At 40.9% G+C, this 13,398-nt stretch overlaps 1 protein-coding gene across 2 annotated transcripts in view; it reads left to right on the plus strand.

Moving 5' to 3' along the window:
* Positions 1-10,289, plus strand: part of cep57l1 (centrosomal protein 57, like 1) — a 59,939-nt gene extending 49,650 nt beyond the window's left edge. For both annotated transcript variants that reach the window (XM_080192878.1, XM_080192879.1), the window contains 2 exons: positions 3,996-4,140; positions 9,717-10,289. In XM_080192878.1, coding sequence (XP_080049004.1) covers positions 3,996-4,140; positions 9,717-9,953 — 382 coding nt within the window. In that variant the 3' untranslated portion in view covers positions 9,954-10,289. The remainder of the gene's footprint in view (positions 1-3,995; positions 4,141-9,716) is intronic.
* Positions 10,290-13,398: the final 3,109 nt, after the last annotated feature.

Here is a 13,398-nt window from a genome sequence, read left to right on the forward strand (position 1 = left end):
GTGCCATCTTAAAAAGGTCTATAATATTCCCCTCCCATGGCCTCTCTGAGGGACTTCATTCTGAATGAGGGGTGGAAGTGCAGCTTCAGCCAAATGCCTGCAGTCGGTAGTGGTAGCGGTAAGTTCCCCACCAACTCTTTGTTGGGGGGTGGGGGTGGTCTCTTGCTCTATTCTTCAAACCTCTTTGAAACTATTCCCCTTGTAAAAGGATCAAGAATAAGAGGGTACAGATTTAAATTGATTTACAACAGAAGCAAATGCAATTTGAGAAAAAGTGTTTTCACACAACAAGTGGTTCAGGTTTGGAATGCACTGCCTGGAAGTGTGGTGGAGGGGTTCCAATTGAACCATTCAAGAGGGCATTAGATAATTATTTTAATAGAAACAATGTGCAAGGATATGGGGAAAAGACAGAAGAATAGCACTAAGTCAAAATACTCAGTCGGAGTACTGGTGCATTCAAGATGGGCTGAATGGCCTCCTTCTGCATTGTAACAATTCTGTGATTATTGAACATAAGTCCCTGTATAGAAGTGGGTAAATTGAAACAAGGTAAATTAATCCAACACTGTTATAACTGTTGACATTTCAGAGTATTCTTCTTTCTATTTTTAGATTTTGGTATACTTTATTTAGCCTTGGTGTTCATGACCTTTTTGTATCTTTCTGTTTGCTCTCTTATGGTATGATGTTGATTTGGTGTTCCAGTTGAACAAGTTGGGGCTTTTGTTTCTTTAGAAATTATGAATGAGAAAGAAAGATTAGAAATGGAGAAAATACTTCCATGATTCTACTCTTGGATGAATCCAAAACAATAGCTGTATAATCAGCTTGATTCAAATAACTTTGATCCTTTCAAAAGCAAGAGAAAAAGGGAATAGCTAGATATCCTGAAAATATAATGCAAGGAAGAAGGGATGGGAGAAGATATATGTAAAGTATAAAAACTAATACTAGTTGGGCCAAAAAACCTGTGTTGGTTTTTGTGCTGTATATTTTATATACTTGCCGATTGTTCAGCACCATTCACAACTTGAAGCAGTCAATGTTCATATGCAGCAAGATCTGGCTTCAGCTGATGTGTGTGAAGTGTGGCACAAAGGTTACTTGCAACTTAAGTACCAAGCTATGAGCATCAAGAAAGAATCTAACCAGCTCCCCTTGATTTTCAAAGACTTTGTCATTGCTGAATCCCCCACTATCAACATCCTGGATGTTGCCTGGTATGGTGAGTCTTAGCTATGAGGAGAGATTGGGTAAACTGGGGTTGTTCTCTCTGGAAAGACGGAGAATGAGGGGAGACCTAATAGAGGTGTATAAAATTTGAGGGGTATGGATAGGGTGAACAGTGGGAAGCTTTTTCCCAGGTCGGAGGTGACAAACACGAGGGGTCACAGGTTCAAGGTGAGGGGGGCGAGGTTTAACTCAGGTATCAGAGGGACATATTTTACACAGAGGATGGTGGGGGCCTGGAATGCACTACCAAGCAGGGTGGTGGAGGTGGACACGCTGGGATCGTTTAAGACTTACGTGGATAGTCACATGAGCAGACTGGGAATGGAGGGATACAGAAGAATGGTCTAGTTGGACCAATGAGCAGCGCAGGCTTGGAGGGCCAAACGGCTATTTCCTGTGCTGTATCGTTCTTTATTCTTTGTTCTTTGGTGATTACCATTGACTGGAACTTGAACTGGACTAGCCATATCAATATGATGGCTACAAGAGCAGGTCAGAGGCTAAGAATTCTGTGGTGGGTAGCTCGCCTCCTGACTCCTCTACAGGGAGGAATACAGGAGGTGAGCTACCCTCTACAAGGAAAACTGTGCACTCACCTGGATGAGCATAGATCCAACAACAATCAACAAGCTGGACACCATCCAGGTCAAAGCAGCCCACCTGATTGACACTCCATCCATCATCTCCAATATTCACCCCATCCACTGACCCACAGGGGCAGCTGCACGCACCACCTACAAGATGCACTGCAGCAACACACCAAGATTTCTTTGACAGCACCTTCAAACCTGTGACCTATATACCAGCTAGGAAGCCAAGGACAGCAGACACAAGGGAACACCGTGTTTTTCTCAACAGGGGGAGGTGGTGCACTGTTGGTCAGTGGCGGGATCTTCTGTCAGTGGGATTTTCCATTCGCTCCACCTCACACCGTCAGGAAACGTGGCGATGGAGTGCCGTCACTGGAAGAAGAAAACCCCTCCGGCATGAAAATCCAGAAGATTGCACCCTATATCTCAATTCTTTCATAGTTACTGGCACTCCCTTTCTAACAAAACTGTAAGTGTACCTACACCACTGGGACTGCCACAGTTCAAGAAGGTGGCTCACCACCATCTTCTCAAGAGTAATTAGGAATGGGTAATAAATGCTGACCTAGCCAGTCACATCCCATGAATGAATACATTTAAGAAATGTAATTTGTTGTAAACAGAATTCATTTAAAGGTCAGGGTAAGTTTATTGCTTGTGTGCAAGCAAAACAAAACCCCAGGTGCCTTCTGTAAAGGATTATGTTCTGACCAGAAATGAGAAAGATAACAACGTGATGTTTTATTACCATCATCAATCTTTTGGTGATATTTGTAATATCTGATTGAGCTTTAACTTTGTTTCTTCATGTAGTTAAAACCTAATATTTGACAACCTGCAAAAGAAAAGTTTAATTTGTGACCGCACAGTGTCAAATGCTAGGCTTAAAAAAATAGAAACTGCAGAGCCATGCTGGAAGTGTTGAATTTACCTCCCATAAGTGTGCTGCTTGTCATTGGAAACTGTTTATACAGCAGCTGTGCCTGAGTTACTAATCCACTGTGTACCAGCTTAGTCATCACCTAGATGCTCTTGATATTTCAAGTTTGTGCTTTCCTATACTCTTATTGTCAGTCAGCTTACCGAATTTATGGTACAAATGGCCAGAAATTCTACATCATTTATTTTAGGTTTCACTGTATCAACCTATTTGTTCCAGAAAATGCTTCATGCACCATGAGTTACTTTTCAGGTGATGTGCTTGTGGTTTTGGCAGGTTGTCTGTGTTGGGAACATCCCACAAACAGAAATGATTGGTATAGGTAAAGAAGGAATGTCACAAGCTGAACAACAAAAATAATTCTTATAAATGCTTGGCTTTTGATATATTGAACACCAGAATAGACAAGACCTGTCATTTTTTTGAAGAGTGACATGGACTGTAATTTTTTTGAATAATGGTATGAAAGGTTTGCTCTGCATCCGAGTCATCAGAAGAGGTGAATTGGATTTATTGAAGTGTGGGATTGTTACAGTGCTGTAACAAATGGGAACTCAACACCTGGTACAGAACCATCGTACCTTCTGGCCCAAAGACAAGAATTCCACTGGCTGAGTGAAGTTGATATGTGGTTTTCAATATAACTTCGATGGTGGGAATATCTGAATTCACTTGTGGTCATTTTTGTCTCTACCTTTTCAGAAACCTGTCACTCCCTGTTGTAAACCTGCTCACCAAGAACGATTTAAGACTTTTGCTAAAAAGTTTTTGATTCCCATCTACATGCAGCAACTCAGCGAGAGCATTGGGAAATGTGTCAGATTCCATGTGATTGCTTTTAACACCCAGCCCTCACTCACCAATGCCTCTTGATTCCACCATTGCTCTGATGTGGCAGAATGCTTGTTTGACATCCAGTGCTGGATGAACTGAGCTTTCCTCCACTTGTATATTAGGAAGACTGAAGCTATTGCCTTCAATCCCTGCCACAAACTGTTCTCTGAAAAAATAGACACATCCTAATATCTCCAAACTTCAGTGTCAAGTTTTGTTGGATCATGCTGCTGTGAAGCTTTGGGATATATATATATTCTTCTTTCTTAACCAGGGTTGAATGGGAGAAATGTTTTGCAAAGGGAAAGGAGATGATAATAGGCATTGTGTTGGTGAAAATTGAAGTTGTGTAGATTGTTTAACAATATAAAAGTTGCCAAACTCTATATTCCCAGTGAACATCAAGACCTGCTGAAACAAATACAAGGTACCAAAAATACTGATGTCCGTGAAGATTTGGAACGTGAGCTTGACTGTCTCGTGAAACGGATGGAGAAGAAAGGGGATCAGATTTCTAAACTCAAGAAACACCAGGACAAAGTAAGTGATTTCTTTTTAAGTCTCCATGTTCTCAAGTGACATGCAGACAATAATCTCACTGAGTGGTTCAGGACCTATTACATTAAAACTATTTGATCATTGGGATGTGATCTGAAAATCTCAGATCACAATGTTGAAATCATGCCAGTATAACTGTCTAATTTCTAAAAATTACCAAGAGGAACTTTTGTGGAGCTATTTTTGTTTGTTCTCTCCCCCCTCCAGCAGCAGCTGAGAACAGCAATGATGGTCCATTTTAATTAATGTATGATGTGTAAAATTACAGAAATTTAACCTGAGCAAGGGATTCCTAATACACATGGGTCTAATAAATGTTCGGAAATTTTGCGTTTCATGCGCAATCCTAAAGTGGGGGAAATTGTCCTTCACCCCACAAACATTTGTCGGAATTGGACTGATGCCCATGAACGGCAGGAAGTTCTGACGGATTAAAACCTGCTATTAATTTTCAGACATTGGATCACACCTTATCTGTTCAAGTGAATCATTCACTCATCAACTTTGAATAATGATCATGTTCCACCATGCCTCCGACTAATTAAAAAACCCAATCTCCTTGCCTCCCTTGATTTCATATCCTTATACCCTTGAGAACAAAAACTGAACTCAAATTTAAAATTATTAATTGAATCAGCACCTACTATTATTGGTGTGTGAGGACACAAGAACAGAAGAGTTAGTAGCAGGAGTCGGCCCCCAGACCCTTCAAGCCTGCCGCACCATTCAATACAAACGTGGCTGATCTGTGTCGCCCTCAATTCCTTGCCTGTGCTATTTCCCCAGAGCCCTCTATTCCTCGATCTACAAGCGTTCAAAAATTTTACCACCCCTCACATGAATAAGTGTTTCCGAACTTCTCCCCAGAAAGACATGGCTGATTTTAAGGTATGGTCCCTTGTTTTTATAAACTCTCTCAACAATGAGAAAAGTTCAGCTCTACCGTTTTTTAAAAAAAAATTTTCAATCTCAACATATATTGAGGAATGTCTGTTACTGTTTTCTGCAGCTGGAAATGCAAAACACAATCATTGTTGACCAGAGATCTTCACTTCCTGTACCTTCTCACAGACCAACTTTAGAATCATAGAATTCCTACAGTTGGCCCATCGAATCTGCACCTACCCTCCGAAGAGCATAGCTAATCCACCTAATTTACACACTGAGGGCAATTTAGTATCACCAGTCCATCTAATCTGCACAACTTTGGTCTAATTGAACTATACAATTAGTTCACAATTACTTTGCAAGTAAGGATAAAGGTGCCAGTCCCAGATTACCATAGACTGACTGGTGGTGATTTAATTTGAGAATCACTGCATTTCAGGTAAGGGACAAGGTTGAGAAGTTGGGCCTTTATGAGTAACCTCAGCCAGAGCAGGAATTGAACCCACGCTGTTGGCGTTACTATGCATTATGAACCAGCTGTCCAGCCAACTTAGCTAAACTGATTTTGCAATTCTCACCTCATATTTAGCTGCTGACAACATTGAGTATTTACCATTTTGAAAACTATAATATAGATTCCACATGCTGCTTTATTTTGTGAATCAATTTGTTGGAGTCAGTCTAAATTTATAAAAATGCCTTAAAAATTTCTGTGTATGATGGAAGTTTCATAACAACAACGTGCATGTATATAGCACCTTTAATGTAGTAAGATTTCCCAAAGAACTTTTACTTTCAAAAAAAGAGTGAAACCTGCTTTGGTAGAAGTAGCGTTGAGTAATCCTTTAAGCACGATGATAGTGTGACACCTAGAGGGCAAATGATTCATTCAAAACTTCAAATATAAACTGTTATTGTGACTTAGTCTCCATACTTCTGTGTTAAGGGGAGGGAAATGTTAAAAAATCTTTCCATCAAATTTATTGCAGGGCAAAGTGGTGGTCAGGTATTTGGAAACCTGTAGAGTAGGGGAACACTGTAATCTCCATCAGATTTGTTCTTGCTCCTGGAAAAGAGGTTAAAGAAAAGTCCCAAATAAATAGTGTAAGAAAATGAAGAGAAATTGCATTTATGTTACACTTAATATTCCAAAGGGCTTCACTGAAGACAAATTCTGCAGCCTATTTGTATCTGGCAAGGTCCCAGAAGCTACCATGAGATAAATTAATAGATAATCTTTGTTTGTATAATTGATTAAGAAATAAATATTGACCAAGACTAAATACAAATCGTACCTTATGGAAGGAATAGAATGTAAAAGTGGTGAAGTGTAGCTACCACTGTACAAAGCATTATTGAAATTGCATTTTGAATATTGCGTACTGTTTGGTCCCCTTGGGGGAGGGGGCGGTATATGGTAGCGCTGGAGGCAGTTCAGAGGAGGTTCACGAGATTGATTCCAGAGATGAGGGGTTTGATTTATGAAGAAACATTGGGCAGTTTATGAGAGGAGATCTAATTGAAGCGTACACGATGACAAGGCGGTTTGACAAAGGGATCCTATGCTCATCTCTGCAGGCAGTTGGAGCCTCGGCTTAAGGCCTCACTTGAAAGACACTACAGCTCACCGTACAACAGTCCCTCTGTTCAGTTACTCTATGTGCTCAAGGCCTTGCAATGGGACTTGAACCCGCAAACTTCTGACTTAGGCCAGCGTTCAAAAATTATTACAGAAATAGAAAATTGTTGAGACTTACTTATTTTCCACTTGTAGTGTATAAAACAAAATGAAAACACCCATGTGATCTGCTTGGATTCATTGGAAATGTCTTGGCTATTTTGTTTTCCTAACCTATCAAAATACAAATGGGGTAGAAATAATGACAGATATTGAGATGGAGAGAAATCATAGAATCTTACAGTGTAGAAGGAGGCCATTTGGCCCATCAAGTGTGCATTGACCACAATTCCACCCAGGACTTATCCCCATAACCCCATGCATTTGCCCTAGCTAGTCTCCCTGACACTCAGAGGCAATTTAGCCAATCCACCTAACCCCCACATTTTTGGACTGTGGGAGGAAACTAGAGCATCCGGAGGAAACCCACACAGGGAGAATGTGCAAACTCTACACAGACAGTGACTTAAGCTAGGAATTGAGCCCGAGTCTTTGATGCTGTGAGGCAGTAGTGCTAACCACTGTGTGTCTCTCACGCGCGCGCACACACCCCGCGCCCCCGCCCCCCAGATCATAACATAAGAACTAGGAACATGAGTGGACAATTCAGCCCTCGAACCTGCTCTGCCATTTAATACAGCCACGGATGATCTCATCTCTGCCTCAGCACAACTTTGGTTCACCATAGCGCTTCAAACTCTTACTAATTAAAAATTTGTCCACCTCTTCCTTGAATTTACTTAAAGTCCAGGTTTCCACTACACTCTGGGGTAGTGAATTCCACAGACTCAAGACCCTTTGAGAGAAGTAATTTCTACTAATCTCTAAATCTGCCACCCCTTATCCTAAAACAATAACTTCTTGTTCAAGATTGCCCTATAAAGCAAACATCTTCTCCATGTCTGCTTTATCAAGCCCCCTTTTCATTGTGTACTCTTCAATTAGATCTCTTCACATTCATCTAAACTCTAGGCAGTATAAGCTTAAACTGCCCAATCTCTCTTCCTAAGTCAAATCCTCATCTCTGGAATCCATTTAATGAACCTCCTCTGAACTGCCTCTAATGCTACTATATCCCCACCTCAAGAGGACCAAAACCGTACACCATATTCTAAGTGCAGTCTCACTAATATTTTGTATAGTAGCAGCAACACTTCACCACTTACATATTTTATTCCTTTAACAAGAAACACTGAGATTCCATTTGCCTTTCTTATTACCTGCTGTACCTGCATACGAGTTTTCTGAGATTCATGCACAAAGACACCCAGATTCCTCTGCACTGAAGTACTCCAAAACTTCTTTCCATTTGAATGATAAATTGCCTTTGTATTTTTCCTATCAAAATAAATAACCTCACACTTATCCACGTTAAACACTGACACATTTGCCCTATTGCCCTTCACTTATCCTTGTCCATTTGTAAATTTATTAATTCATTTTAACAACTTATAATCCTACCTATTTTAGTGTCATTTGCAAATTTGGCTAAGGTACCTATTATTTCTGTACCTGAGTCATTAATATAGATTGTAAATAGTTGGGGCCCAAGGACTGAACCCTGTGGCACCCCATATGTTACATCTTGCCAATCAGAAAAAGACCCATTTATCTGACTCTCTGCTTTCTGTTGGATAGCCAATCCTCTATCCAAGCTAATATATTACCCCTAATCCCATGTGAACAAAACTTATGTATTAACCTTTTGTGTGGCACCTTATCCATATCTGGAAGTCCAGATATACTACATCTACAGGACCCCCATTATCCACTTTGCTTGTTACATGTCCCAAGAACTCAAGCAAATTAGTCAACGTCATCTATCCTTCAGAAAACCAGGCTGACTCTGATGGATTACATTTTAACTTCCTAAACGTCCTGTTATTAACTCTTTTGTAATGGATTCTAACAATTTCCCAATGACAGATGTTAAACTAATGGGCCTATAGGGAGGGAAGCAAAATGTAGGAAACTATTTGAATAAGGGCATTAACTAGCATTTTTCCAATCCACTGGAACCATTCCAGGAATTTTGGAATACTTATAATGTTTAACATGTAAGTATTTTTATTAGTGTCATAAGTTAGCTTACATTAACACTGCAATGAAGTTCCTGTGAAAATCCCCTAGTTGCCACACTACGGCGCTTGTTTGGGTACACTGAGGGAGAATTTAGCATGGCCAATGCACTTAACCAGCACATCTTTTGGATAGTGGGAGGAAACCGGAGCATCTAGGGGAAACCCACAGAGACACGGAGAGAATGTGTGAACTCTGCAGAGACAGTGACCCAAGTCGGGAATCGAACCTGGGACCTTGACGGTGTGAGGGAGCAGTACTAACCACTGTGCCACCATGCTGTCAAGATCCCACCATGGTAGTCTGAGAATTTGATTTCAGTTTTTAAAAATCTCAATGAAAAGCTGGAATCAAAACAACCTTAAATTGGTTCACTATTGATATTTTTTAGGGAAGGAAACTTACCCACCTTCTCCTGTTTACCTGTATGACTCCAGTCCACACCCAATTGCCCTTTGAAGTGGCGGAGCCAGTCACTCCACTGTATCACAATTGTATTGGTTCCAGAAGATGGCTAGCCATCAACCTCAGTGACCAGGGATGGGCAATATTTGTCAGCCTTGCCAGTGATGCCCACATCCTGAAAAAGAGAGTTACATTGGTTGCAGCAGATGTGAAGCCAGTTATGAGGCTATTCAACATGGAAACCGGAACTGGACCTAATTTGGCTTCAGATTCATTGTAAATTTTAAATCACTACAAAGCCAAAACCAATCTGCAGCAACAATAATATGCAGCATAAGTGTGCTTTCCTTTGTTAAACTCGGTGAAATGCAATCTTCAAAATGTTTGTTACTAATCTCCTGTCAATGTTTAAATTAACATTAGTTCAGACTTCCACACCAATAAAATGTCACTGCGCTTACAAAAATTAAAGCCAGATTACTTTGGCAATGATTTTTTATCTTTTTAGGTTGAGAAATTGAAGGTGAAAGCGAAGAAAATGACAAGGGAGATGGCTGACGCTAAGAAGCAAGCAAAAGCTCTAGATGAAATGAAGGAAGTGCCAGCTAACCCCAGGGGAGCAGAGTTTTCAGTCAAAACAACTTCTGCTCCTGGCCAGAAAGGGAAAGAAAGTCTTCAGCTGCTTAGGAATGCACAGAAACTGCAGCTGACCCTCCGGCAGAATGATATCTCATGGGAGCAGTGAGCACTGTGGTTCAGAAGACGATGTCTGTAAATTTGGTTGTGACAGTCTAATCAATAGATTACTACTGAGTAGCTTTATGAATCTGCACACTTCTCATTTCGTTTTTTTGGGGCTGATCCTTATTGCTTTGAAGCTGACTTGAAATACTGCAGATATCATATAGGACCAATGCACTTGAAACTTGTGTTTTTTACATAAATTTTTAATCTATTAAAATAATTTACAATATGCATTTGGCACAATCTATCTGTAGCAATGTCTTTGTTGGAGATAGGTTGCTGACCATTTTCAATGATTTGTACATGTATCACTTGTGTATACAGATTAATAAAAACACTTTGCGGATCTGCTGTGTACCTATTTTTCATATTCTCCTTCATTTTTTACCATGCGCTACTGCAAAGTATTTTTTATTTGGCCGCAGACCTGAAGAAAAAGTGTTTCGCCTATGATACTGTTAAATGTGCAACTAATTGAAGACTGAACTCGGAGAACAATGGACTGTAGAATGCTGCTTATCACCGACTATCTAAATCTTCAGGCCATATTTACTGATACTTAGAGAGGGAGGTTAATTTAAACAGCACTGATTTCTTCTCTCACCACCCAGCCAGGGACCCAGGTTTGATTCTGACCTTGGATGACTCTGTATGTGGAGTTTGCACCTTCTCCTGTACCTTCAAGGTTTCGTCCAGGTGCTCTGATTTCCTCCCACTATCCAAAAATGCATAGGTTAGAAGGATTCACCATGGTAAATGCGCAGAGTTATGAGAATAGGGTTAGGGTGGGGTGGGTGTGGATTTTGGAGAGTGGGTGCAGACTTGATAAGCCAAATGGCCTCTTTCTGCACTGTAGAGATTCTGTTCACAAACAGAAAGGTATGTCACAGAATCATAGAATCCCTACAGTGCAGGATGCTGCCTGGTTTAGAGGGTACGACTTACGAGGATATAGGAGGAATGTCTGAGGTAGGTTCTTTACTCAGAGAGCGGTTGGGGTGTGGAATGCATTGCCTGCTGTGATAGTGGAGTCAGATAGTTTTAAGAACTTTTGAGCGGTTATTGGATAGGCACATGGAGCACACCAGAATGAGAGGGAGTGGAATAGCTTGATCTTAGGTTTGGACATAGCTCAGCACAACGAGGGCCAAAGGGCCTGTACTGTTCTATTTTCTATGTTCTATGAAATATGTCACAACATTTAAATTGGAGATCAAAAGTAAATATTTCTGAAGCTAGTTGACCAGTTATGTAAATGCAGGGTTTCTCTATGTGCTATTACTTTGCATAAACTTTGATGCATGCAACCTGTAGGTATGTAAATCTCAGCTGTGTAAAGATGATTTGTTCCTTAACTTGCATAAGAATGAAATTCTTTGAGAACTATCCTTATTGCAAAGCAGAATTCAACATTATTCTATGGCCACACAAACTTCATGAAGGGCAACAGAAGGTACACTGCTGCAAGTGTTCAGATCTGACCTCCACATTTTGGCATTTTGGATGCCGTGTTGAGTGACTGTAAAGGCAGTGGTTACCATAGAAGGCCCTGTGGATCTTGCTGTGCATACCTAGCAAACAGGGAGATCTTCTCCTATGGACTGCCACACACAAGCCAGCACTGCACTCACTCAAACAGTCAATGCAACCTTGCCTGTTGACTACAAGGAGTCACCTCCCATTTACATAATAAACAAGCAGGTAAAACATCTAGAAGGTGTAGATATTTACTTATTTACTAGTCACAAGTAGGCTTGTGACACTGCAATGAAGTTACTGTGATAATCCCCTAGTTGCCACACTCTGGCACCTGTTTGGGTACATTGAGGAAGAAATTAGCATAGCCAAAGCATTTAACCAGCACATCTTTCGGATAGTAGAAGGAAATCAGAACACTTGGAGGAAACCCACGCAGACATGCGGAGAATGTGCAGACTCCACACAGTCAGTGACTCAAGCCTGGAATTGAACACGGGTCCCTGGAGCTGTGAGGCAGCAGTGGTGACCACTGTGTCTCTGTACCTCCCAATATTCAGAAGGTGTTCATCCTCGAGATCTCAGATTATATTATAGAGTCTTGAGGCCCTTACCGGTGGGCCTCTATGATCCAACTGTAAACATCCTTACCGTTCCATGACTGTCCAAACCTTTGAAAAGGAGGATGACCTAGACTAGCCTTATAATTAGATTTTTTAAATTGGAGGATGTGGGGATTGCTGATTTGGCCACCATTTATTGTCCATCTCCAATTGCTGTTGTACTGAAGGGCTTGCTAGGCCATTTCAGAGGGCATTTAAGAGTCAACCACATTGCTGTGGCTCTGGAGGCACACATGTAGCTCAGACCAGTTAAGGACAGCAGATTTCCTTCCCTGAAGGGCATTAATGAATCAGATGGATTTTCACAACAATTGGCAATGGTTTCATGGCCATTGTTAGACTTTTAATTTCAGATTTTTACTGAATTCCAATTTCACCATCTGCTGTGGTGGGATTCGAATCCGGCTCCCCTGGAGCATTAATCTGAGTCTCTGGATTACTGTAAGGAGTCTCACAACACCAAGTTAAAGTCCGACAGGTTTATTTGGTAGCACAAGCCACAAGCTTTTGGAGCACTATCAGGTGAGTGGGAGCTGTGTTCACAAACAGGGCATATATAGACAAAAACTCAATTTATAAGATAATGGTTGGAATGAGTCTTTACAAGTAATCAAGTCTTAAAGGTACAGAAAATGTGAGTGGAGAGAGGGTTAAGCACTGGTTAAAAAATGTGAATTGTCTCCAGCCAGGACAGTTAGTGAGATTTTGCAAGCCCAGGCAAGTCGTGGGGGTTACAGTGTGACATGAACTCAAAATCCTGGTGATTTGGTGTTCTGAGACTTCTTACTGTGCTTACCCCAGTCCAATGCTGGCATCTTCACATCTCTGGATTACTACCAGTGACAATACCACTGCGCCACTGCCTCCCCAGAATACCATTTTGGACCTTTGCCCTCTTGAAATCCAGGAACCAATTCCGGGGTGGGAGTGCTGGTAAAATTCCCACTTTCCTTTCAACAAACTGACAGTGAAATATCTGTCATCATGGTGATAGGACGGCAGATTTCCTTCCCTAAAGGGCATGAGATGAATTTTTACAACAATCAGCAATGGGTTCATGGTCATCAGTAGATTCTTAATTCCAGATTATTTTTATTGATCTCAAATTCCACCATCTACCGTGGGGGGATTCGAATCTTCGTCCTTAAAGCATTAGCTGAGTTTCATGGATTAATACTCTAGCGATAATATCGCCTCCCCACATCTGAAATAGCAGTAATTCTAAATTTGTTTTGTTGATTTTTCATTTTGGAATCTAAAACCAACCGTTTTTAAAAGTATTTAACTGGGAGGAGGGTGGTGGAATTTGAATGGCGGGTTACTTATATCCCTTATGGATCTATCTGT

Source organism: Carcharhinus amblyrhynchos, chromosome 7 (genome assembly GCF_965287045.1).
Source record: "Carcharhinus amblyrhynchos chromosome 7, sCarAmb.v2.hapA, whole genome shotgun sequence".
NCBI lineage: Eukaryota > Metazoa > Chordata > Chondrichthyes > Carcharhiniformes > Carcharhinidae > Carcharhinus > Carcharhinus amblyrhynchos.